The 25,355-nt window shown below is 41.0% G+C and overlaps 1 protein-coding gene across 3 annotated transcripts in view; it reads right to left on the bottom strand.

Moving 5' to 3' along the window:
- Positions 1-336: 336 nt before the first annotated feature.
- grin3bb (glutamate receptor, ionotropic, N-methyl-D-aspartate 3Bb) overlaps positions 337-25,355 on the bottom strand; it is a 48,210-nt gene continuing 23,191 nt past the window's right edge. The window contains exons 2-10 of one of the 3 annotated variants that reach the window (XM_026343688.1): positions 18,779-19,395; positions 9,833-10,925; positions 8,966-9,111; positions 7,568-7,683; positions 6,282-6,433; positions 4,954-5,118; positions 3,183-3,250; positions 1,716-2,490; positions 337-1,024 (exon numbers count right to left, since the gene is read on the bottom strand). In XM_026343688.1, coding sequence (XP_026199473.1) covers positions 1,016-1,024; positions 1,716-2,490; positions 3,183-3,250; positions 4,954-5,118; positions 6,282-6,433; positions 7,568-7,683; positions 8,966-9,111; positions 9,833-10,925; positions 18,779-19,395 — 3,141 coding nt within the window. In that variant the 3' untranslated portion in view covers positions 337-1,015. Of the gene's footprint in view, positions 3,042-3,182; positions 3,251-4,953; positions 5,119-6,281; positions 6,434-7,567; positions 7,684-8,965; positions 9,112-9,832; positions 10,926-18,778; positions 19,396-21,554; positions 21,645-25,355 lie in introns of all 3 variants that reach the window. The other 2 variants (XM_026343697.1, XM_026343706.1) reach the window with 2 other exon arrangements.

The raw sequence follows: 25,355 nt of genomic DNA, 5'->3' as shown, positions 1-25,355 counted from the left end.
TTTTTTTTTTTTTTTTTTTTTTTTTTTTTAGCTTTTTATGCGGCTAAGAGTGAAACTCGGCCAAAATCAAAAGTTCATCTCTCCATCAATTTAATGGAGAAATTACTGGACAATAATATGTTTAATGAGCAAGCTCTTTTTACCCTGCAGATAAATCATCACAATCAATTAATTAATCCTAAATTAGCTTTTGAAGGGGTTTTACCCTTTAAAATTCTTTTTAGCAAAACATTACAACCTAAGATATTTTATTTATATAAAATAAAATAAAAAATAAAATATATTGTTAAAAACTTGAGAAATGCCAAAGAGCATGAAAACCAAACCTGCAGATAATCCATTAGGATATTTAATCATACATGTTTCCATTAGTCATTGACCTAAATGCCTTACATATTGAATTATATATTATTTGGTCATTTTAAGGTTCTTTTTTACACAATTCAATTAAACTATCTTTGCAAACAAAATTTACATGAACAAAATTAATATTCATTCATCCAATTAACACCTTAATTACTTCATAATTATATCACCATTATTGAGTACATTAATTGAATGGTCAGTTTTAAAATGTGTGATTTAAGGTGTTAACCATCACAGATCCTAAATGTTTTATTTGCAGTTAATGTGAACATTCAGGTTCGGTTTTCAGTCTCTGTGGTGGTTTAAGAGGTAAACCTCAAAAAGCATTAAAGTGTGCCAAAAATCTATTAAATCCATATTTTTCATTCATTAACCAAGATTTGATTAAATCCTTAAATGTCTTTGCAGATACTTTATAATATTACTCTTCACATCTCCACACAAAGACAAACATTTTTTATTGCACTGGCACCAACATTTGCGTTGGATGTAAATTGCTCACAGAGAAAAACTGTGTGAGTCTCATAATGTTTGGTATGTTTATGTCCTGAAGGTTTTATTGTTGTCTGATGAAGTCCAATTTCTCCATCCAGTCCAAAGAAGGTCCTGTAGCCATGTTCAACCTTTAATCTCTGTTAAAGCGGCCGTTTTAAACAATCTGAGGGAGAATATGTCTAAAATCAGCATTTCATAAAGACAAACATATTAAATTATCAAATTTTAGAAAATTAGAAACAGCAGTTTAAATCAGCTGCTGCACTTAAGCAGAAACTATATTAAATATATAAAATACTACAATATTATTTTTGATACTTTTGAAAGTATAATTCTACTGTTTCCTTATGCAAATGCAAATTTGGTGTCCTCATTTATTTACTTGTCTAACCTAACCCTAACCCTAACCTACTTATGTGTGAAGTACCCTAAAAATGTAAATTAATTAGTTTTAATAAAATTGAATTTCTTTGTGTTGAGATATTTTATGTTGAAGAACATTTTTTAAATGGAGCAAAGAGTCATGGCTTAGCCAGAGGTTCATAATTAGTTCATTAAGTCTCAACACACTAAAATGCCTTAATTTGAAAAACAATCAGTATTATTTTAAAGGATCCGTGTTCAGTGTTCAGGTAGGTAACTAAACTAAATACTAAATCTTTTTCTAAATGAGAAAAACCCTAAAAATGTTCAGTCAAGCTCTAAACGCACAGGTGTGTGTTCTATCAATAACTGAAGAAATACTAAAATTAGTTTGATTCAATTTTCTGTCCATTCACATTCATTAAACACAGAACTTATCGTTATTTTCCTGACTCAGCTGATTAAAATGGCCGCCAGATGCAGAGAATCACCTTTTCTGATTGGTCAGTCTGCTGTGGAGCGGCCGGACTTTGGAAAGGACTTTGTGGGGGGGGGTGCGTCATGGTTGTCACACACTTAGTGTTTGCAGGGAGGGTTGTTACTGGGGCAGCGGTACTTAAGGGTGTGGCTGGGGCTCCTGTTGCCATCGTCATCATCGTTGCCACAGTTGCTGCTGTCACCGCTGTGACCTGAGGCAGGTTGTTTGCCACCGTGACCACAGGTTTGTCCAAAGTGGTCTGGATCTCGGCTCTCCGGGCCAGAGCGGTCCTCAGCTTCTCCCGCATCTGCTCAATCTGTTCCTGCAGCTCCTGCAGTTCACCAGGTTGGGGTGGGGCCACAACGGCAGGGGGAGGGGTCACTGTGGATGAGGTCGGAGCTGGTGCTGCTAGGGAAGGACCAGGCTCTACAGGTGGAGCAGTACAGGGTCGGGAAGAGGAAGAAGAAGGGAGGGAAAGCACCAGGCTGGTGAACGAAGCTGTTGGTCCTCCGTTCTCATACAGTCTGCTATTTTGCCCGGCCGTTGGCTTAGTAGGCCCATCCCCCTCATTTTTGGTTCCCCCTCCTTTGGCATCAGAGGCGGCCATGCGAGCAAGCAGCCGGCGGGTGTTCAGTGTCTCGAGATTAAAGTGGACTCGTTTAAAGTCTCGGGCATCCTTGGCGGCGGCGGCAGAATCATTGATGGTTTCGTTGTTCCACTTGGCGGAGGCTCCAGGGGCCGGTGGTGGGGGTGGGCTTTGGGGGAGCTGAGACTTCTGCAGGTTACAGCTGAGTACAGAGAGTGAAATAATTAAATGTTGAACTGGTGATAATTTGTTTAATGTTTATGTGATAATAGTTTGTTTCAGAAAAAAAGACCAGATTCTGAGAGTTCACTGCTACAGTTTCCTAAGAGTGCTACACAGTGAAAACTAACACCACATATAAGACACTTGCAATCCTTACTTCCCTCCTCAGGTGGTTTTACAGTCAGTCACACTTTGACTCGTGATCATAACGATACACATGATGGTTGGTGGGACAATGATTCACATTCAACCTCAACAACCTCCAAGGTCTTAAAGAGCTTATATAATGCAAATTTTGGTAATTTTTATGTGATTCTATTATGCATGTAGACACGCGCCAATTATGTTATAAATGCACTTCCTCCTTTTTTCCTTTGTTTTACTGTTTTGTGGAAACCAAACCTAGAGTGGTCATTTCAAAGTTCACCTCTCAAAATGATGATTCAGGCTCAGTCCAAACACTGTTTTTCCTGGGTGTAGCAGACTTACTCTTAAAACAGCAGCAGGCATAATATGGGCTCTTTAACCCGTCTAAGGTAAAAACAACCACAGACTGTTACACACATTATAACTGTTTTTAAGATAAAACATATACAAGAACTTGAAGCAGGTCCAGTTGCCAATGAACAAAATTTAGGATCATGTCAGTGATTCATGCGGTTGAGGCCCAACCTTTTCTCTCTCTCGGCTCGCTGCCTCTTCACATCTTCATATGTCATGTTCAGAGCTCGATGGATTTTCTGTCAAACACACAAACACTTTGTTGGAACCAAAACGTCTTTAGAAAATCAAAACCTCCCAGAACTATAGAAAACATTTCATTCATTCATAGATTTATTTTGTCTTACTGTAACCTGGCTGCAGCAGGATGCATATGTCTGTCTGAATGAGTCAACCCCCCAAGTCATGTTAATAATCATGTTCCTAGAAGCACAGGTCGGGGTGGAGAAGTAGCAGCAATCTTCCACTCAAGTTTAATAATCAACCCCAGACCTGGACATAGTTTTAATTCATTTGAGAGCCTCACCAGAGTAGTCATAAACCAGTCCTGTTTGTCTTTGTGTACCTTCCTCAGGTCCCTTACTCTGAGTTTTTAACTTAGTTCTAGTTCTAGTTCTAATTCTTAGTGCAGATTAAGTGATTATAAGGGGTAACCTTTAACTCTGCATTAATAGAGAATATTGTGAGCAATTATGTGCACAGAATAACCAATATGAAGTCCTTCAGTCAGGATTTAGAGTGCATCCTAATACAGAAATAGCACTTCTCTCTATACTTGTCTTGTTAGATCTTAGTGCTGCATTCAACTACTATAGATCACAACATTTTATTACACAGACTAGAACGTGTCATTGGGGTTAAAGGAACAGCACTAGGCTGGTTTAAATCGAATGAGATAGATTCCAGTTTCTACATGTACACAGAAGTCAGTTACGGAATTCCACAAGGTTCTGTGTCAGTTTTATTAGGAAACACTACATTTCCATTGCTATGCAGATGACACCCAGCTACAGTATATTTATTTATAAAACCAGATGAAACTAATAAATTAATCAAATTTCAAGCTGCTTAAAAGACATAGAGGCCTGGATGTCCTCCAATTTCCTTCTCCTAAATCCAGCTATCAAGCTCCTCTCCTGTGGAACCAGCTCCCAGTTCAGGTTCTGGAGGAAGACACCCTCTCCACATTTAAGACTAGACTTTAAGCTTTATAAAAAAGGAACGTTTTTAGTTACAGATGGATCAGGTGACTCTGAACCATCTCTTAGTTCTACTGCTATAGGTTAGTCTGCTGGGGGAGCTCTACTGATACACTGAGCTCCTCTCTTCTCTCCTTTCTCCTCTCTCCATTCAAATTCTACCATTTCATGTCATTAACTTTGTGGCTTCTCTCTCCTGTAGTTGTGTTTCCTCCACTCTGTCTCCCTCTCTCTGTTCTCCTCTGCAGGTATCCTCCTCCAGAGTCCAGTTAGTGGTCCTGACAACCTGTCCAGTGTTTTTGCTGCTTGTTGTTGTTGTTTTTTTGTTGCCTGCTGTTCTTCCTCTCTTTTCTTTCCACTCATCCCAACCAGTCGAGGCAGATTGAGTTTTTCATCTCCACTGGCTCCTAGTGCTGCTCAGGGGGATTGTTGGGTTTTCTATATCATTCTGTAAGGTCTTTACATTGTAAAGTGCTATCAGGTGAGTTTTCTTGTGATTTGATGATTTATGAATTAACTTAATTGAAATGAATTTAATATGATGCAGAGGATTTCTCTAAACTTTCAACGTTCAGCCTGTTTCACTATGTTATGATAAATGTGCAGATATATAAATGTTAAATTTGTTAATTCATCTATTCCTGAGCTGACGTTACTAGAATACTCTGACGATGTTTCATGCTGTACTAGGTTCTTTTCTGGCATAAATCAACATAAATGTCTTAAAACCACCTGAGACTCACCTGAGAGGTGTGTAGCCAGTATTTCAGGTTCTGTCGACGGCGGATGTGTGGCAGGACAAGACGGAAGAAACCATGTTCACCTGCCAGAGTCAGCAAAGCCCCAGTTACTCCGACACACAACAAAACAAAGAGTCCAGAAAAGTGACTGATCCCCATCTGAAGAGTCTGTCAGAGAAAGAAGAAGAAAAAAAGTGAGTGATCCCCACTGAAGAGCCACAGTAAAAGGACTATCGAGCTTTTTGGTTCACTTTAACAAAAATTATTTTCCATTTCTAGCTCCCACTGGGACAGAATCAGTCGGTCTGTGTTTTCTGTAGTTGTCCTGAATACACTCAGTCACGCCAGCAGGTGGAGTAGTTTCACTTCCTGAATTATAGCAAGACATAAAGTGCACCACGCACATAAACACAGACATTTTTGGACAGTGACGCATTTTCCATTATGTTGGTTCTGTAGTGGATTTGGACTAAAACATTCCAACAGAGTTGACCTGTCAGGTTTAAAGGGTTTGGTTAGAAATACTGAATGGTGGATACGTTGCATTTTTTTTTTTATTGACCTCAAATTATTGGGACTTAAATGTATTTGGACAAAGAAACATAATTTGTCAGTTTTAATAGTGGCTGTAAATCAAGACTAAAGTTTGACAACAAAAGATGCTGTTTTGTTCCCTGGTGATGCTCTGGTCTTCAGGTCTTCACTTCCTGATTGTTTATGGGACATTTCAGCTTCAGGAGGTGAAATGCAGCTGAGCTGGACTCAGGTCACATGACTGACTTGGTAATTTCAGAATATTCACTTTTTATTTTAAAAGGTCTTGCTTTCCAGTATCTTTTGGTAATTTTCTCTCTGCACTGTGAGCAACAGCACACAGTGGGGACGGTCATGTGTGTCATTACCTTTAGTTAATGCAGATGGTCAGCAGATCAAAGGTCAGGGGTTGATCTGCTGTTAAGTGTCACTGTTAGTGAATTGGCATCATTAGACTGAAAAGCCAAAACAGACGACAAAACAATTTTTCCCTGGTGAAGATAAACCCCTTTACAACCCGATCAGATCCATAAGAGCCTCGAAGAGGTCAGTGTTTCTGTGTAAAACACAATTTACAAATACATTTGAGGTCTATGAATACAAGTTATTCCACAGTTCATCCACTATTTTTGACCAAACCCTTACATTGAAGGGGTCATTTGACAGTTTGAGTACATTTCAATTGTTTTGTTTCACATCCATTGGTGAACAAATGATAAAGCTGTGTCACTGTGCATATGTTTAATGAATGTATAAACACACATAAACATTTAGTCAATAGCGTAGTGAGGACTGACCTCAGTGACGGCAAACACTCTGTTCCCACACGGAACGACTTTATACCACTTGTCATGCAGCAGGTCCATGTAGCCGTCTGATTTATATCTGCTGATGAATTCGGAGATGTTGGACGCCAGAGGAGAGTTCTGAGGAAGGCCAATACCGTAACCTGCCAAGAACCATCAATCAATCAATGTGAAAGGCGACTACAGTTCAAACAGACTGGTTTAGAGCCTAAGATATTAACCTCCTTTAACTTTTAACAGATGATAAACATCTGAAACTCTCAACCAGTCAGTCAGAACTGAAAGAACCATTCAAGAGTTTTAGCAGCCTTAATTGTAGTTGTTGGTCAATTTCCCATGTTCCCATGTCAAACATTTAGTTCAGCTAAATTCTCTGGCTGTTCCCTGAACGTGATGTGTAATGTGATGTCATATTTTCAGCTCAAATTAATTTTTTTGATGGAAATGATGACTGTGTTTTTGAACTTTTCCTTCATAAAAAACAGGAATTACAGCCTGGCAGACCTTAGGCATGCTAGCTGTCAATTCTGATAGTTTTCTTTTCTCAAGGTCCCTTCAACTCTGTATAAATTTCCTAATTTACCACCTCCAAAGGACCCAGACCATCTCGCTGCCCCCACAATGCTTGACTAAATGTATTAAGTACTGTTCTAGCATCTTTTAATTTATCTGAGTCTCACAAATGTTCTTTTGTTTGATCCGAACACCTCAAACTTAGACTCATCTGTAGACAGCACCTTGGGCATCTTTGTCTTAAACTACACACTCTCAGATATTTGTTTTCCTGCACAGTTGTCCATCGGGGCCTCCCACTCATTTTTCTGTTACTGTTAGAGCCTGTTCTTGCTGCTGTCTGAACGGAGTAGTTAACAGCATGATAAGAAATGGTACGTTTCCTTGTAATTTCTCACATTAAGTAGCCTGACTTCTAAGGACAACAATAGTCTGACAAGTCTCTAATGAAAGTTCTGTCTTTCTGGCTTTTGATACCTATTGGAACCTATAAACAAATAACTGCTAATGTTCAGGTACTAAACTAACCTAACAATACCTACCTACAGAGCACTGACAATTGCTAATAATAACTCTCAATGCAAAAATAAAGACAATTCTTTAAAAATCATCTGATTAATTTGAACTATTTGTAAAATGGATAAAATTGCATTAAAAGTGGTTCAAGCCTGAACCTGAACCTAAACCCAATTTTAAGACAGTTATGGTCCAACAACATCCTCAGAAACACCAGAATAGAAAGAATATCTGTACAAACTTGTTACCTTCTATGGCAAATGGTTTCCCGACAGTTGCCAGTTTGCAGTCGGCGTCAATGGAAACTTCATAGTCCAGCAATGCTTTGTCCATGATGAAGGCATCAAGCTGAGGAGGATCTGTCCTTCAGCACAGAGCAACATGGTTAATACTAACCCTAACTCCAGTTTGGATTTGAGTTTCTGCAACTACAGTAACTATTTTACCAAACTATGTCATATTGATAAAAGAGTTGCTGTCTCCCTGAATTTCCTCCATGTGGACCAATATCATTAACAAACTCCTGATCATCTTCGACAAACCCATCACAGACCTGCTGTTGGTGATGGGTTAATCTCATCACCTACTAACAGCACTATCCCAAAAATGAAAACATGACACCCAGTATATTCAAGTGTAGTTTTACACATTCAAACATTAAAAACTGCAGCCATATAAAGTGTGTGGATTTAATATCTGCTTACTGCAGCTGTAAAGAAAAATATTTGTAGACAGTTTTACCGACTTGAACACTTAAAACATCTGACTTGTACAATGACAAACTAAAAGCATCTTTATCTCTCATGTTTTAGAGAAGAAATGGTAAACCTGCCAGAAACCTGAAATATCAGACCCGACCTTTAAGACTATACAACACAACTCATTGTTCAGGCTCTGCTCATATCTGGTCCTGACTACTGCAGTGTCTTACTGATGGTGTTACCAGCTGCACCATCAAACCTCCAGAGGATCCAAAATGCAGCAGCACGTCTCATTGTTGATCAGTAAAAAGGACACGTTACACCACTGTTCAGATCTCTGCACTGGCTTCATGGAGCTGCTGCATCAGGTTCAAAGTCCTGACTCTGATCTACAGAGTGGTCGACTTGACAGCACCGGCCTACCTGAACTCCCTCATCCAGGTCTACAGTCCCTCATCCAGGTCTACAATCCCTCTTGCTCACTGTACTCACTGTTGCTCAACTCTGCAAGCAAACAACATCTTGTGGTCCCCTTAAGTCACCTAAAGAGATCCCAGGCTACGCTTTCCGACTCAATCATGGAACCATCTACCCACCTCTGCACACTCCGGCGCCTCACTCTCAATTTTCAAAACCTGTTCTGAACCTTTCCATGGACTAGGATTTTTTTTCTGCACTAAAACCTTATTAAAAAAAACAAATTTGCACATATACCCCATGAAACTGGCTTTAATATTTGCCTGCTTTGTACCTCACTTGTAAGTCATTTTGGATAAAAGCTTCTGCTAAACAACTAAATGTAAATGTAAATGTGAAAATAAAAGTCACTGAATTAAAGGACTATTACTGACATGCAGTTTGCAACTTACACTCTGCACATGATTGACTTCCACACAGCTGCAGCACATAGCAACTGTGCTTCAACACGTCTGTCTGTTCGCTTACTTGAGGGTGGCGACTCCTTCGGGCGTTGTTGGTTCGTTGAAGCGTCTCATGTACTCGTGCATCTCTGGAAAACTCTTCTTGACATAATCCTCAGCGCTGCTCTCTCTCACTGTCCCAAAACGAAAACCCCGGGATGGGTGGTGTAGCTGCAAGAAAAAGAAAAAGAAGAATGGGAGGAGTTTCACACAGTCAACTACGGGCAGAGGAATCTGTCCAAATGAACCTTGATAACTGTTATTGTCACTGATTTATAAGAATATAACTAAATATAAAGCTTACAGCATCTTATGTCTTATAGCAAGAATCACACCGAAGTAGTGAAATCAGTTTTTCGATTGTATTTATTAAACTGTTCAGAAAGTGCAGACTAAACCCAATTCTGATCAGTGAAATTTGGACCTATTGTTGAACCATCACTGGACGTCTCAAGGTAACATTCAGCTGTGAGGCTGTAGTAGATCAGATCTGCACTCTGCACAGTAAAAAACAAAAAACTAATAACCCACAGATAGACATACAATTATACCCCAACCACTCCCGGTTTGCGGTCACTCCAAACACTCCCTGTTCTGCCAATCAGCTGGTGAATTAAAGTTAATTGCAGTGTCTAGCTTTATCGCAGTTATTCAGGGACGAGCTCCACAGACGTCAGATTCTTTTTCATTACGATTGAATTGATAATAGAGAATCTTTAAGACGTCCTGGTAGCCTGAGTTTACTGCTACAGCTTCGTGTGTCTCGACGGTTCCTGTGCTCTCTTTCTGAAGACATCATCAGTGAAGCGAAACATTTGGCCTAACTATTACTGTGACAGATTGGGGTTTTGCTAGTCCTGAAAGGAACATCGTTACGACCTCTTTCTCTCACCTTGGCATCGTGGATCCCAGAGACCTCCTCGAAGGTCTTCTCTCCCACCATGACAGCTGCAAGGTTGGCAGTGTAACTGGACAGCACCAGCAGACAGAAAATGGCCCACAGGTTCATCAGGAACCTACCAGTCCAACACTTTGGAGTCTTGGAAGAGACAGTGCGTCCGAACAGGATGGCATAGCACAGATTCAGAGCTGATGAGTATGAGAACACCCTCACCCTATTGCGTCCGTGTGGTGTCATGCCAAATGGACTCTTCCACTCGTACAGTGTGAGGAAGAGTGCAGTGATGTGCAGCGCCAGGAAGATGCCCACCCACATGGACCAGTGAAGGGGCCACATGAAGGCGCCGATGGGGGCCGCAGTGTCCTTACTGCGCACCAGGATGCCTAGACTGGTGGAGAAGAAGGGCGAGGTGAAGTCGATCACCCGACTCCGAGCTGAGTTGATACTAAATGAGGTGACAGCCATGTCTGCAAGTCCATTCAAAAGATCCCCAACCAGTCCGGTCCAACGCCCCCCCTTCCACGCTCCGTACTTCCCATCTCCCACGATGTAAAGGTCAAACTCAAAGCCCAGGTCCTCGGCCAACTTCTCCAGCAGGTCAATGCAGTATCCATAACAACACTTGCTGTACTCAGCAGGCAGGAAACTGCCGTTCCCACCTGCCACCTCCCTGAAGAACCGCTCCAAAGTATCCGAACTGTTGGTACCAGCGTCCAGGCAGAACTGACCCGCTGGGCAACTGCCCTCGTCATCTACGTCCCTTGTAAAAACAAAGGGGTGCTCCACCAGAGTCACCACTCTGACACGACGACCTGCCACAGGCATACCCGGTCTCCAGCGGCCCCTAGTCCTCCCACCTGTTCCCTCTGTCCTGTGCCAATGTTTGGGTCCCTGCCAAACTTCCTGGTCTTCTACCTGCAGCTGACCCCCCTCCCAGCTGCCCACTGTCACCCAGGTGGGCTGACCCAGCGCATCCCGACGCAGGCTCCAGATGTGGAAGCGTTGCAAAGTGAGGACCTGAGATTGGTTGTGGAGAACATGGATTGGACCCGTCACACCAGAGAAAGATGTGTTTGACAGAAACCTGCAGGAGACAGAAAGAAAAAAACAAAAAACAGGTAATGCACATGCCTGTGGCTTTTGCAGAAAGCAAACAAACCTGATAAACAGCAAAGTCAGTATAAATATAAAATCAAATCTAAATCTAAATCCTGTGAGGTTTTTATATACGTAGAGTATGTGGAGATATAACCAATCTCAACGTGATGTGTTTAGGTGTATACTCCTGGTTTCTGAGGACCTGATGTCTGCCCAGTCTCCAATGTCTTTTAAAAATGGTTTAAAACAACTGAATAATATGAGTCAACCTGTGAATGGCTGTTATCCTTACTAATGTTAGTATCATTGTGATGATCATAGTTTTTCTTGTGATTGTCATTTTCTCTCCTTTTGCCTCGTCAGTTTCATAAAAATCCTTAAGAGGCTCGCCATAGTTGCTATAAAACACACAATGACTGATACACTAGTGTCTAAACTTATAACACTTGATCACTGACATATATGAACTGATTGAACTGAACATCTTAGAACAATTAACAATGCTTTCAGCTTGTTTAACTGCAGTAAGAGCAATAATGTGACAGGGAGGGAGAATTGTGTTAGGAATTCAAACACAAACCAGTCAGATGGTCACAACAGAACAGACTGTGTTCTGTACAATACGGCAACAATACTTTAATCACTGTGTGATTTACACACTGAATCACAGTGTTCAGAGCACTGTTAGTTATACACAGGGTTCAGTTTTAGGCCCCCAGCTTTTTTCCCTCTACATGCTTCCTCTGGGCAACATTATCCGTAAGCATGGTATTAACTTTCATTGTTATGCTGACGAGACACAGTTATATGTTTCACCAAAACCTTTCATCACCTCTAGGTTGGACTACTGTAATGCCTTACTGTCTGGTTGTTCAACCAAGTGCATAAACAAGCTTCAGTTAGTTCAGAATGCAGCAGCGAGAGTCCTCACTAGAACCAGAAGATACGATCACATCTCGCCTATCTTATCTACACTTCATTGGCTCCCCGTGAAATTTCGCATTGATTTTAAAATACTACTTTTGACATTTAAAGCATTAAATGGTCTTGCGCCAAAGTATCTAAGGGAATTGCTAGTGTCTTATGATCCACCACGCCTACTTCGATCAGAGGATGCTGGCTACCTGTCAGTGCCTCGTATCCTAAAAACTACAGCTGGGGGCAGAGCCTTTTCTTACAAAGCCCCAAAGTTATGGAATAGCCTTCCAAATAGCGTTCGGGACTCAGACACAGTCTCAGTGTTTAAGTCTAGGCTGAAAACCTACCTATTTAGTCAAGCATTTGAGTAAATAGATTTGGGAAGGACTCATGGACGTAGAGCATTATGGTGAACTGGTATGTTTAGATGCTGTCTTCCCAACTCTCACTGATCACTCAGGTTTGTTGATGGTGAAGTGATTGGTTGCTCTACATCCCAGTGAGCCCTCATCTCTGTGTTTCCTTCTGAACCCACCCTTTTAGTTAGGCTGTCATAATTAGTCCTGCCGGAGTCCCTGCTGCACTATACTAAATATACATTCACCTCAAACTTTATCTGACTGTGAATACAAATAACTGCAATCTCTCCTCTTCTCTCTCTTTCCCTCTCCCTCTCTCTTTTCCCTCTTCTCTCTCTCTGTCTTCTCTGTCGAGCTACACGTCATTCCACCCTTTGCCCTCTGGACCTGTCTGACTCGTCCTGACGCCCAACTTCTGGCTGGAGATCTCGTCGTCTGGATCTACCGTTTGCCCTGTGGGATGCGTTTGGAGACTGGATTGGTGACAAGCTACTATGATGTCGGTCCTGGCCTCGGCGGACGTCGGAAGCTGTTTCTTGGAGGTCTCGACTTAACGCTCGGTAGTCAAGGAATGGAACAAGTCTGCCTGCAATAACTAACTGGACTCCATATTAACTTAAAAGACATTAACTGTTATACTGGACTGCCTGCCGCCTACACAGCTTATAATCACCCATATGAGGATGGGTTCCCTGTTGAGTCTGGTTCCTCTCAAGGTGTCTTCCTGTTGCCTTCTCAGAGAGTTTTTCCTTGCCACTGTCGCCCTCGGCTTGCTCATCAGGGACAATCTGATTATTATGATTCTTACACATTCACTGTTCATGTACTGTTCTTTGGTTGTGTAAAGCTGCTTTGTGACAATGTCAATTGTAAAAAGCGCTCTACAAATAAAATTGAATTGAATTGAATTGAATACTGCATGCTATGTATAATGTACACATTAGTTATACTGCACACACTTCAACTGTACATGTTACAGTAGCATTTTGATAATGTCAAGATAATAAGTAGAGTAGTACCCTGGTAATAACCAGATAAGTGAGGGTGTAATGCTTTGATAAAAAGGTTTTATGGAGGTTATAACAATGTAACTAAGTCATTAGTTCAATAGTAAAAGGTTTTACAAAGTAATTTTTTAGTTATACCACCGTATTATCTGGTTATTACTTTGGTAATGAGTAATAATATATAATATATAGTAATATATCTCTGGGTTTTAGTGTGGAATGGAAACAGCAAGAGCCACAATAATTACCTGGAAAGACAGATGCTAGTTTATGTGTAATAACCATGAAACAGAGTTGTGAATACAAAATTGTTTCTACTTTATTTCATGGCGATATCACATTAAAGCAATATCAAGAGAAAGATTAATTGTTACATTAGTGCACTAAAATTGGGAAATAAACTTACAAGAACTAAAAGCAGATCCACGTGAATCTGAATCAAAATCATGCTTAGACTAAAAAACAAATAAATTCAACTTCAAGTCCAAAAAGGTGACAGCTTCATTATTCAGTGTAACATTAGAGCAACATCAACAACAAATATTAGTTTGCTAGTTAACAGCTAGCACAGCAGTTACCAACAATTTACCGTATTTTCCGCACTATAAGGCGCTCCTAAAGCCTTCAATTTTAACAAAAGCCGACAGTGCGCCTTATACATGGATCAGTATTGAACCGCAACAGGTCTCGCAACTACGGTAAACAGCCACCGACTCCATTTTCCGTCGTAGAAGAAGTAGCGCGCAGTGCATGCTGGGATATATGACTTCGCGTAGCGTCCCGTTGTTATGCCAAGTTTTGCATGCCTGCCGACATCTGCATCCCCCACTGTAATCAGGGAGGAGGATGCAGATCTCTGCAACTCCGAGTTGCCAAATATTGCACCCCCTCCCTTATTAACCTTTAAGGTATCCTGGCAGGGGCGTGTCTCTGACTCTCATAACCTCTCCACCGGTGTACCACAGGGCTCAGTCCTTGGTCCTCTTCTTTTTTCAATCTACACGTCTTCTCTAGGCTCTATCATCCATTCTCATGGCTTTTCTTATCACTGCTATGCAGATGACACACAGCTCTTCCTGTCTTTTCCGCCGGATGACTCAACTGTCTCATCTCGCATCTCTGCCTGTCTCTCTGACATCTCTGCCTGGATGAGAAAAAGACACTTTCAACTCAACATACCCAAAACTGAACTTCTAGTCTTGCCTGCCAGACCTTCAACTCAACACAACATCAGCATTAACATATGATCTGCGGTGATTGTCCCTACTAAGTCAGCCAGAAACCTGGGGGTCATCATTGATGACCAGCTGACCTTCACAGATCACATCGCCACAGTCGCTAGGTCGTGTAGATATGCCCTCCACAATATCAGAAAGATCAGACCCTATCTGACGGAGTACTCAACCCAACTCATTGTACAGGCGTTGATCTTATCTCGCCTGGATTACTGCAATGCACTACTGATGGGTTTACCGGCATCCACGACCAAACCCCTCCAGATGATCCAAAATGCGGCAGCACGCCTCATTTGTAATCAACCTAAAAGGTCTCATGTCACACCGCTCTTCAGATCTTTGCACTGGCTTCCTGTGGTTGCAAGGATCAGGTTCAAAGCTCTGTCTCTTGCCTACAGAGTGGTTAACTCCACAGCTCCATCTTATCTCAATTCAATCGTTCAGGTCTACATCCCCTCCCGTCCACTGCGCTCAACCAGGGAACGTCGTCTGGTGGTACCAGCACCACCACAGTCAACACCAAGGAAAACTGTTCAGCTCAGTGATCCCACGATGGTGGAATGAGCTGCCTATCTCTGCACGCTCAGCCACCTCACTTGCAATCTTTAAAAAACTGCTGAAAACAGAACTCTTCCGCATCTTCCTTTGCACTTAAAAAAAAATAAATAAAAAATAAAAAATTCTACCCTTTCTTTCTAATATCTCTTGAAACAGAAACATTTTTTCCATAGCACTCTGCTTTGATGTTGTTTCTCCTTGACTTAGATTTTGTTTGCTTGCCTTGTTCCTCACTTGTAAGTCGCTTTGGATAAAAGCGTCTGCTAAATGACTGAATGTAAATGTGAATGTAAAAATGTAACTGTAACACACGTTATAAAAAAGTGCTGTCATTTGTCCATTTTTTTGATTATTTTAAGCTGACAGTGAAAATTCACACACGCAAAAGTGTGAGTGGCTCAAATCATACCGAAGTTTGCACATCTTGTATACACAACACTACTAATCTGCTTTAGCATTTTTAATAACGCAAAGGTTACAGTTAATAAGGGAAGGGGGTGCAATATTTGGCAACTCGGAGTTGTCCAAATCTGCATCCTCCTCCCTGATTACAGTGGGTGATACAGATGTCAGCAGGCATGCAAAACTCGGCATAACACCGTTTCATTTCCATTTGTGTGTTTGTGCAAAAACCCCAAAATAGCTCCTATTAAGAGACACGGTTCCGACGCAGAGTTTAAACTCAAGGCGATCAGTCACGCAGTAGAACACGGGAATAGACCAGCAGCCAGAGAATTTAACATTAATGAATCAATGGTGCGGTTTCTTGTCTTTACTGGAGTTGTGAACTGAGGAATACATTGCTCTCAACTACATTTTATCCTATCTGTTCTTTATGTAAGTGAAAGAAACAGAAACTAAGTTAACAAATAATACACATCGTTACACATTTGGTATGTTACACTCACACGCTAGCTTGACTTGAATGAAGCTAATTACAATAACACGCACACGTAATTTATCACATGTAACAGGTAACAACTAACAAAATTCTAATGACAATAAACATGTTAATACTTACAAAGACAAATGCTTTCCAAGGCAAAAACGTATAAAGCACACTCAGCATATACATGAACCAGTTCGTTTTACTGTGAAAACTAAACTAGTTTAATTTACCGACGGATAAAATACGTCAAAGCTGTACTATTGAACAGAGAGTGGAAAGAGCGCTCACTCTGCAACTAATTATCTTAACAAAGATCAACTAAAATACACAACTCTCACTCTGACAATTTTTAAGAACAATACTATAATACTTTTTAGCTACCTTTGTCACAACATATTGTTATTCATTTATCACTTGAACTGAAAGGCATGACATGGCCAGAGCACATCATCAACATGGACAAAGATAAACTGTGTCACGAAAATTCTAGGTCACTGACTTTACCTCAGGGAAAATAATAAAACAGCTGTTTATTAATTTTGGGAGTGAACGGAGCTGTCAGAACGCTGGTTTGTATTCTATCTATTAATAAAGTTTGACTAACCTATCTGACTGTTTTGTTGACATTCCCTTTAGTGCAGCTCCATCTAATGTTGCATAACATAACCCCAGCCTCTACTGTAGCGTCTGTTCTATGCGCCTTATAATGTGGTGCACCTTATATATGAAAAAAGTTTTAAAATAGGCCATTCATTGAAGGTGCGCCTTATAATGCGGTGCGCCTTATAGTGCGGAAAATACGGTACACTATTCTAGAGTGTAGTACATGTGCAGCACCACGTTTTTATTTAGAAATACAGTTACTTTACAGCTTAAACTTCACTTAAGGTTGTAAAGTACCCATGTTACCTATATTGTACACATTCCTTGCATTCCACACATTACTTATATGTACACGATTTTTATACTGTACAACGTCTTATAGTACAACATCAACAACAACAACAACAACCGTAACAACAAAGATAATATTAATAACTACAACTGCAACTCACTGACTCTGTAGCTGTATGTACTGCAGAGCCGCTCTGTGAGTTATGACGAAGGTGAATCTAATCTAAGAGGTTGGTGGGCTGTGATCTGCAATCGCTCTTGGTCAGTTCACAAAGACAAATCCACATTTGTTTCTGATCTAAAACATTCAACAGCAACTATTGCTCGTGTCAGGAAAAAAGTCACAAATATCAGAACCTAAAGTCAGTTTGCTTTGTCACTTCTGATAATGATGATGAACTGACAGTATTCAGATAGGTAGACTTTAGTTTGATCTGAGTTCAAATCAAATCTCTTATGTTTTTGTTTCTCTTCACATTCTTTCCTTTTGTTCTTTTTTTCTCCTTCAGCAGATAATCCATCCTCAGAGGTTTTTATCTCAGTCTGAATAATTGCATTTACTGTCAAAGTGTTTGATCCATTCCTGTCAGGAAACTGAGGGGAGCAGTTAAACCTTTTATCCTCCTCAAACCTGCAGTAAAACATAATCCAGTCATTATTCAGCCCCAGGAGTTTGTGTTTAGAGAACAGTTTAACATTTAACTGTGGCTTAATTTTTATCCAATAAAGGGAAAATCATAGAAAACAAGCAAATATTTCTCCATCTTTCATATCTGTCCTCTAATAGAAGAAAACGCTATCAGTTAAAGATTGGAGTTAGATAATAATAGACGATACTGATCAGTTCTCCTAAACATTTAAGAAACGTTGGTTCAGCAGAAGGCTTTATTGTTTCTATTGCGACTACTGCCGAACAGCTCAGGCTCAGTAATAAATCTCCTCATGAATAACATGTTTGTGTTCACCCAACAAACAGACTCTAGTTATGAATATTAATGTTGTATCCTCCCGTCTGAGAGGTGAGGATAGAAGGATCAAAGTCACCCTCGGGGATTTTTCTCTATGTTACTGAGAAAATAAATCATTTGCATTAAACTGCTGCTGGATAGAGAAATGTTGAAACTCATTTATTCCTCATTTGTACAAAAATAAATGTTAATCTTGGTTTGATTAAATCGCTGTTAATTAACACTAATTATAAATCTGCTCTTAGTTTTATTTTCATGAACTAATGAGAAATAAACTAAAATCCATTTCGAGTTAAAGCTAATCGTTCTCGCTTCGATTCTTTACAATGATTGAGAGAAAATTAGATGTGGGGTCATTACAGTGGACATATATTTTATCTCAGTTTGATAAGAAAAGTAATAATAATAAACTTTGCATAACATCAGAAATTTGAAGCCAAAATGTAAACAACAGGAAGTGACGCATGACAGGTTTATTTGAAAAAATATTTCAAATTCACTGCAACAACAGGGACGCTCAGATATTAATTAGAGATAAATATGAAAATACAATAATCAACTAATAAGTGATAAATATGTAAATAAGATTAATTCTGAACGCCAGTTTCCTTTTGTGTTTGCTTGTTTTTCTACAAACAAATAGCAACAAAAATAAACAGTAGCTAGCTTCACGTAGTGACGATCCGAAGGTCTGCAGGGTGTTGGGGCCGAGCAGCTCGCTCAGCAGCCCCTGCACCCTGAGTAACAGTAACTTAGGAAAAACACTGGAAACAGGGAAATGGCTATCTTAGCTCAGCATAAAGACTGGAAATGTCTATGCTAGCTTAGTGGGAAAAGTTACTACATACACAAAATAAAAACTCGTCTGTTTGCCCAGACAATGTTTTTTTCTTTGCTGACAACTCATGAAAACAGTTGAGGTCACAATCACCTCTACTGTCTCTGTTATACCACTAAGAATTCACCTGCAGTTACCTGGGCAGCTAGATGAGGGAGACAAGTGTGAGTTACCTGGTAAGGAACCTTCCTGATGACGACACTTCATGTTTGTTGGGTTTGTCGTAGCAGTTCACTATGTTTTGGATCAGAGCCAGGTCTGGCCTCACTACAGTTGCTGTGGCAACAGCTCTGGTGATCAGCTGCAGGGCGTCTCTGATGTAGAACTCGAGCGGTTTCTGGTCCACCTGGCCGTAGGCCAGCAGCCCAAGTGGCAGTCCGATGGCGTGCAGCGCATCAGGGCTGAGTGGCTGGCCCAGCACCCAGTGCACCATGGGTAAGGTGAGCCCCAAGTCCTGGGCACTGCGCAGGACTGCTGCAGCACACTGTGGGTCAGCACCAAACAGCAGGACAGATGCTGGCGAGGGCTGGTTCTGTCTGAAATGTCGGGATAAGAAGTCATGGATCTGTGTGTCATCATGTGCTGACTGTGTCAGATTCAGGAGGGCCCGCAGGTGCCAGGTGACCCCGCCCCCACCATCCAGGAGCTGTAGGAGACCCCGAGCCTCCTCCCAGCCCTGACACAGAACCGCAGTGCCCTCCCTCCAACCGGACCGCTGCAGAACCGTCAGTAACAGGCTGGACAGACTGGATTCAGGAACCCCAGTCACCATCTGCAGGTGGAATGGGTTCTACAGAGAACCAGGATGAAAACCAAGAGGAGAAGCAGAGGGAAAATAGAAACAAATAAGTCAGCAATCAAACATCTGACAATTGATTAGCTCACTGATCCTGTGTGGTGTCTGGAGGCGAAATCTGTAACGTTCTACCAGCAGAAACAGCATTTTTAAGTGAAGTTTGTTATTATTATTATTGTTATTATTATATTAGCAGAATAATCATGTTTGTCTAGTGTGAGAAACATGATTTAATAAAAACACCACAAACATCTGCAGCATTTTACTATAGAACTAAAGAGAAACGACAGTCATATACAAACACAGACGTCACCGTGCGTCTCCGAACATCGTCGTCTGTTTCAACATCTTAGACAAAACGTTCCACTGGAAACAAACCTCCAGTTTTTAACAAACACCTACAATTGTGAAAATGAGTGAAAAGTGAATCACAACAGAAACTGTTCTGCAGTGTGAGGGAAGACGTTCAAATTCATTCCTGGTGTTTTTCCATTCTAGAGAAACCATATATCTCAAGATCTGAGAACATGTTGTAATTTCTCTGATAACACTTTTAATTAGCTGAACTCTGCTCCACAGAGAAATGAAAAGATTAAACCATGAGTAGAAATGTATTTTACAAACTTCAGATTGACAGATCAGCCTTCTTCATTTATTTGATGTTAGTTGTTACCTTCTAGCTGCTCAATAGGAATTTTTATCCGTCCAAATTTGGACACAGTTTGATACAACAACTCTTCTGTGAGCTAATTGTGCATTTTTTTAATATAAATATTAAAACATTAGTCTGATCACTGTTAAAACAGAACTGGTTTTGACAATGACATCTGATGAAGGACAAAAGCGAAAAATCAGTGAATCACCTTGAAAACATTTTGATTATGTCAATATTAAAATTCAGTTTTGTGCGTTTCTGCATCTCAGCTGTTGGTTTCCTCCTGTCCTTCCTGTGATTTGAGGATTTGGCACAGATCTGGAGTTAGCAGCAGTTTGAAAGTCACTTTGTGTCTCACTCACATTAAACTCTGACATAAGTTTCATTCTGCCTGGAACCGAGTCGTTTCACTTTACAACAGCATCTCTCCACAGATCCACCGTCACCTCAACTCCACCTGACACTGCTAACAGGTGGCAGACACCTCACACAACTGTGCGACCTCCTCCTCCACCTCTTTGACTGACGCAGAACAGGAAATAGAAATATGCTGTGTGTTATCTGACTGGAGAAGCAGTTATCAGTCAAATCTGTCCAGGAGATGGCTGAAGATCAGTTTTGAGCGATTCCATCAGTTTCCTCTGATGCCTCATTTGATGCAGCTCCGATGTTGGTCTCTGTCTGGTGACCGCTCACACTTAACATGACAACAGACACATGGTATTCACTCTACTTTACCTCAATTTTACCTCACTTTGATATTCTGGTGGTCGAGCCAGGAACATTCCTGGACTGGAGATGATTACGAGCTGTGGCAGTTACCTAAGCTAGATCTCTCATCGTGCTACTCTGTCTTAAGGTGATCTCGGGACCCTGAGGCCAGCTTGTCTCAGTTAGGGCAACCCTGACAGTTTAATGTTTGACCTGTGAGATAATCTTGTTGCGTTCATCAGGTGTCGTAGGTTTGAGTCCCTGCATGTCAATATCATGCAGAAGAGAGAGATTAGAGCTCAAAGAACTGCTCTCTCTCTCTGCTGTTATGACAATGCAGGGCACGTCCACAGTCACCATGACGACACTGACAGGTTACACTTTAAGGGTTTAAAGTGTCAAAGCTGTGAAGAGAAATGTCTGTTTGAGGGCTACAAGGAGAGAGAAGACGTCACACGTTTTGCTCTTTTACTTAAGCTGACTTTACACTACTGTACTCTATGTTACGGTAGCACCAACACTGCTCAGGGGAGAAGATACACAATGAGCAGAAATGCAGAACAGTTCCATTGGCAATTCCTCTTCAATTAATTCAATCAATCCAAATCCAGAAACCAAGCCTGGAAACAGAATCCAGAGATCCAGTAGCCAGAGAGAATTTCACTGAAGGATCCAGAGCCAGGAGTTTGTGTCCAAAATCCAGAGTCAGAATAATCAGGGCCAGTTTCAGGGTTTGAAAAAGCCAGAGACCAGATTTTCCAAAGTCAGAAATCAGAATCAGACTTACAGTGCCAGTAATCAGAGACGGGAGATCTGGTCAGGAAGGCAGCCTCGAAAAACATCAGGAGATCAGTCAAAAATCAGGCTGGAGCTTCTTCTGCAGGGTAAACAGATGAGACAGATGATGTGGAATAGAAACTTAGTGAGAGGAGCTGCCAGGTAAATCAGGCTGATTACACCAAAGACCAGACAGAGAGGGAGAGAGAAATCTTCCTCACAGAGAAAGTTGGCTCAGGGAAGACTCCGAGATGTTACAATACCAAAGATCACCTGACTGTAACTGTGCATTACTTTATTTCTTTTACTCTTTGCTAGACTGTTTGATGAAAGTTTTTTGAATGGTAACTCTACAACCTCTTTCTTTGCATTACACAGATGCTGTCTCGTCACCTCCCCCATTGTACTTTACATATTGTTGCATTGCGTCACATCTCCATCGTCTTTACCTCAGAGCTATTGGCTGTTTTCTGTTGGTGTAATCTACAGGGGAACTGCAATGCATGCTGGGAAGGTGTTTGAGCCTCAAGGTCACTGAAGGTCGACAGTTTTATTTTTATGTGAGGGAACAGTCTGTTTGACACAGTAAGGAGGATTAAGGTAGAGCAGACCGAGGACGAAAATACTTTTTTGTTTCTGCAGATCGAAGCAGAAAACCTTTCCTGAACCTTTTACTTATATATTTTACTAGACAGCTGAAAACAACCATACAAATTCTTCAGGAAGAGGTCAGATCTTCAACGAGCTATGAAGTAAACCTTGAGATAAATAGCACGATAGAAACAGCAGGTCAGGGCAGCTGCTATCAGGAACACTAACACTAAACTGTGTGAAGAGGAAAGTGAGTCTCCTGGATCAGTGTGTGGGTCTGTCGTCAGCTCTCAGCAACAAAGTGAATCAATAAGACAGAGAAACAGAAACAAGATCAAAAAACGAATGAAAGGAGGTGATTCAATAAGTCTGAATAAAATATGAAAGATGAGGAGATGAAACGACACAAAAGCTGAAATGATTCACAAACCTATAAACTTCATAAAGCAAACCAACAGCTGATTGTGAAGATTAAATCTAGGCTGAGACAGATTTCGGCAGAAAACAGATGAAGCAGACTGGACGTTTTCCCCCTCAGCCTCTGAGACGTGATTCAATAATCTATCTTAACTGCAGGACACGGCTGCTGCAACCTGTAACAGCAGAGACGGCTTCAGCTCAGCTCCACAGAGTCCAGTGCTTAGGCAGGTTGCTGCATTTGAAAAGCAAACACAGACAGAAAGAGGAAACCTGTGGCTGCCGAAGTAGAAAGAGATACCCGACTGATTTAAGCTGCCGCTGCTCATGGTGAAAACTCAAGGAAATAAAAAGCTCGGGAGCACAGGTTATATAGAGTGCTGACAATAAAAAAACTGCTTTTCAAGTCAAATTATGTTTATGATGAAATTCATCCTGCTCCATCATAACAACATATTCTCCGGGTTCAAATCTCACTGAGCTGAACAAAAGTCTTCAGCTTGCCCTGAGCCATATCACCTGTTAAAGGCCAAGAACAGCCTGGCAACTGGTCTCACACAGAGACAGGAATAAAATGTGGACAGGTTGTTTAAAGGACCTGTGACCAACAGTGACTCTGTTCTTTTCCTGTGATGTTTCAACATTTTACTGTGAAATTTTCTCTGTCGACAGAACATATCTCATGTGTCCTCCAGCTGTGTGTATCCTCACTGAAGGACCAGTCATTAAAGCCAAACCTAGCTGTGCATGAGCATACTCTTTTGTCACTTCTGTTTTTATTTTTGCTGATCTGAGCCTTTAACAGTTCTGCACACGCAGCAGATAAACCCCATCATGAGAATCAGACCTGGAGGAAACAGCGTCCTCATCAACTGGAACTTTATTGTCCTTGAAGAAACCAACTTGTCCTGAGGCTCTGAGAGCCTAATTGGCACAACTTTTTTCCAAAATGTTGAACAGTTCTTTGCTCAACTGTTCAAAGTGGAGATTTGAACATTTGATGCAATGAGCCGAAACCTTTAGTCTAATAGTGTGGATTAAAAACAAATGTTTTTCACCTTCCAGCTCAAAAATTGGTCCTGCTTTAATAAAATGTTTCAGCAGTAAAGAACCTCTCTGATGTTAGTTACCAGTTTTCTCTGCAGGTCTTTGGCTGCAGCAGTTGCTCTTCCACCGTAGTGAAAAATATAGTTGATGCGAGCAGAGTTTCTCTAAGCTGCTAACGGAGCACAACTCGTATTTCTCTGTAATAATGAGAGCTGACAGCAGAGCCGTCGGCTGCACTCACACTCTTTAAATATTAACAAGAAGTTTGTCCTGCTGTAATGTGCTCTCATTACTCTAAACCCTGAACCAGCAAACACTTGGCTGCCCATTCAACCAGCCAGAGGCTCAAAACCACCACAGAGAGACTCTAAAACCACCACAGACACCGAGCACCTCTACAGGGAGACTTCAAACCAGTACATACCCCTTGTACTTTTAGGTTCAATAACTTATTAGTGGAAAGAACCTTCTAACGTATATGGGAATTATCAACCAGCTTTCAGACACCACTACAAAAAGTTGAACATACTGTAAAGTGACAAAACAAGAAAACTATACTGGACTGAAACTATGACTATGAAACTATTGTCACAGTTTTATAGCTTCACTGAGGGTACTGAGGGGACTTACTCACAGTGGACACAGATTTAATAAAGATCAGTTTGTGGTTTCATCTGAAAAATCCTGCATCTGATGCAGCTGAGGGCTGATGAACAAAAACAGAAAAAGGAGAAGAGACAGGAAGAAGGGGACACTTCTCTCATCATTAACAATGTTGACAGAGTCATCACCTTCAATCAACCAACAAATGAACCCATACTGCTGACATCCTTTCGCCTGTTCTTATCTCAGACATGAGCATGAAGATACTGGGCAGCGAGTTTAGCAAAAGGCTGTTGGCTCTGAGCTTGCTGCTGCTGAGCCAAGACTGTAAAGGCCTCCTGTGTTAAATGGATTTTAGGGAAATAGTTGTGCAGAATGAAATGATTCTTAGCATGCTGCTGTCAGACACTGTGCTGATGAAAAAACTTGGAGTGATTCACACTAAGTGACTGTCGGATCATTTCCCACAGTCATCTGACAAATGTGCCCAGTGTAGTATGTCCAGGTAACATCACCGTACTCCTCCACTGTACTTGTCTCTTAAAAACTGCGTCTTAACTTTTTTACTATGCCTTTAATAGGAAACATCACTAGGGCCCGATTATTAGCTGTTGTGTGTGGTAAACGGTAAATATCTGGCACTGAAAAAAACAGCTAAATGTTCCCAGACATTTTCTTCCAACACATCAAATCTGACAAACAACATCCAGAATCAGCTTCAGAATCAGCAACAGTTGGGAAAATGACGTAAGGTTTAGTCCTGATGGTTTTCTGGTTCAGTAGCTCTGATTTTAAGTAGAATAACGTCAGTGACTTCATTGCTTATCCAATTATAAACAGTGCAGAAACCTTTGATATTTACACTGAGCTGTTTCTTTCATGTTATGGATCAGTTTGTGACGTCTTGGTGATACAGGCAGATTAAACGTGAGACTCCAGCCAGAGTCACCAGCTCTGCTATCACTGAACTCGCTGCAGACAATATGTTCTGTGGTCTTGTGACATGACATCACTGTTGAGTCTGTGGTGTTACCAGTTTTGTACCTGTCCTTTACACTATTAATAAATGTGTCGCTTCAGTCACTCAGGAACTACATCACATTACCCCATCACCTTATTTTTCCATCACTGGGTGGTGTAACTAATGAGTGTT

This window comes from Anabas testudineus, chromosome 4 (genome assembly GCF_900324465.2).
Source record: "Anabas testudineus chromosome 4, fAnaTes1.2, whole genome shotgun sequence".
Taxonomy (NCBI): Eukaryota; Metazoa; Chordata; class Actinopteri; order Anabantiformes; family Anabantidae; genus Anabas; species Anabas testudineus.
The sequence above is the reverse complement of the archived record's forward strand: the minus strand, read 5'-3'. Positions and strand labels throughout refer to the sequence as shown.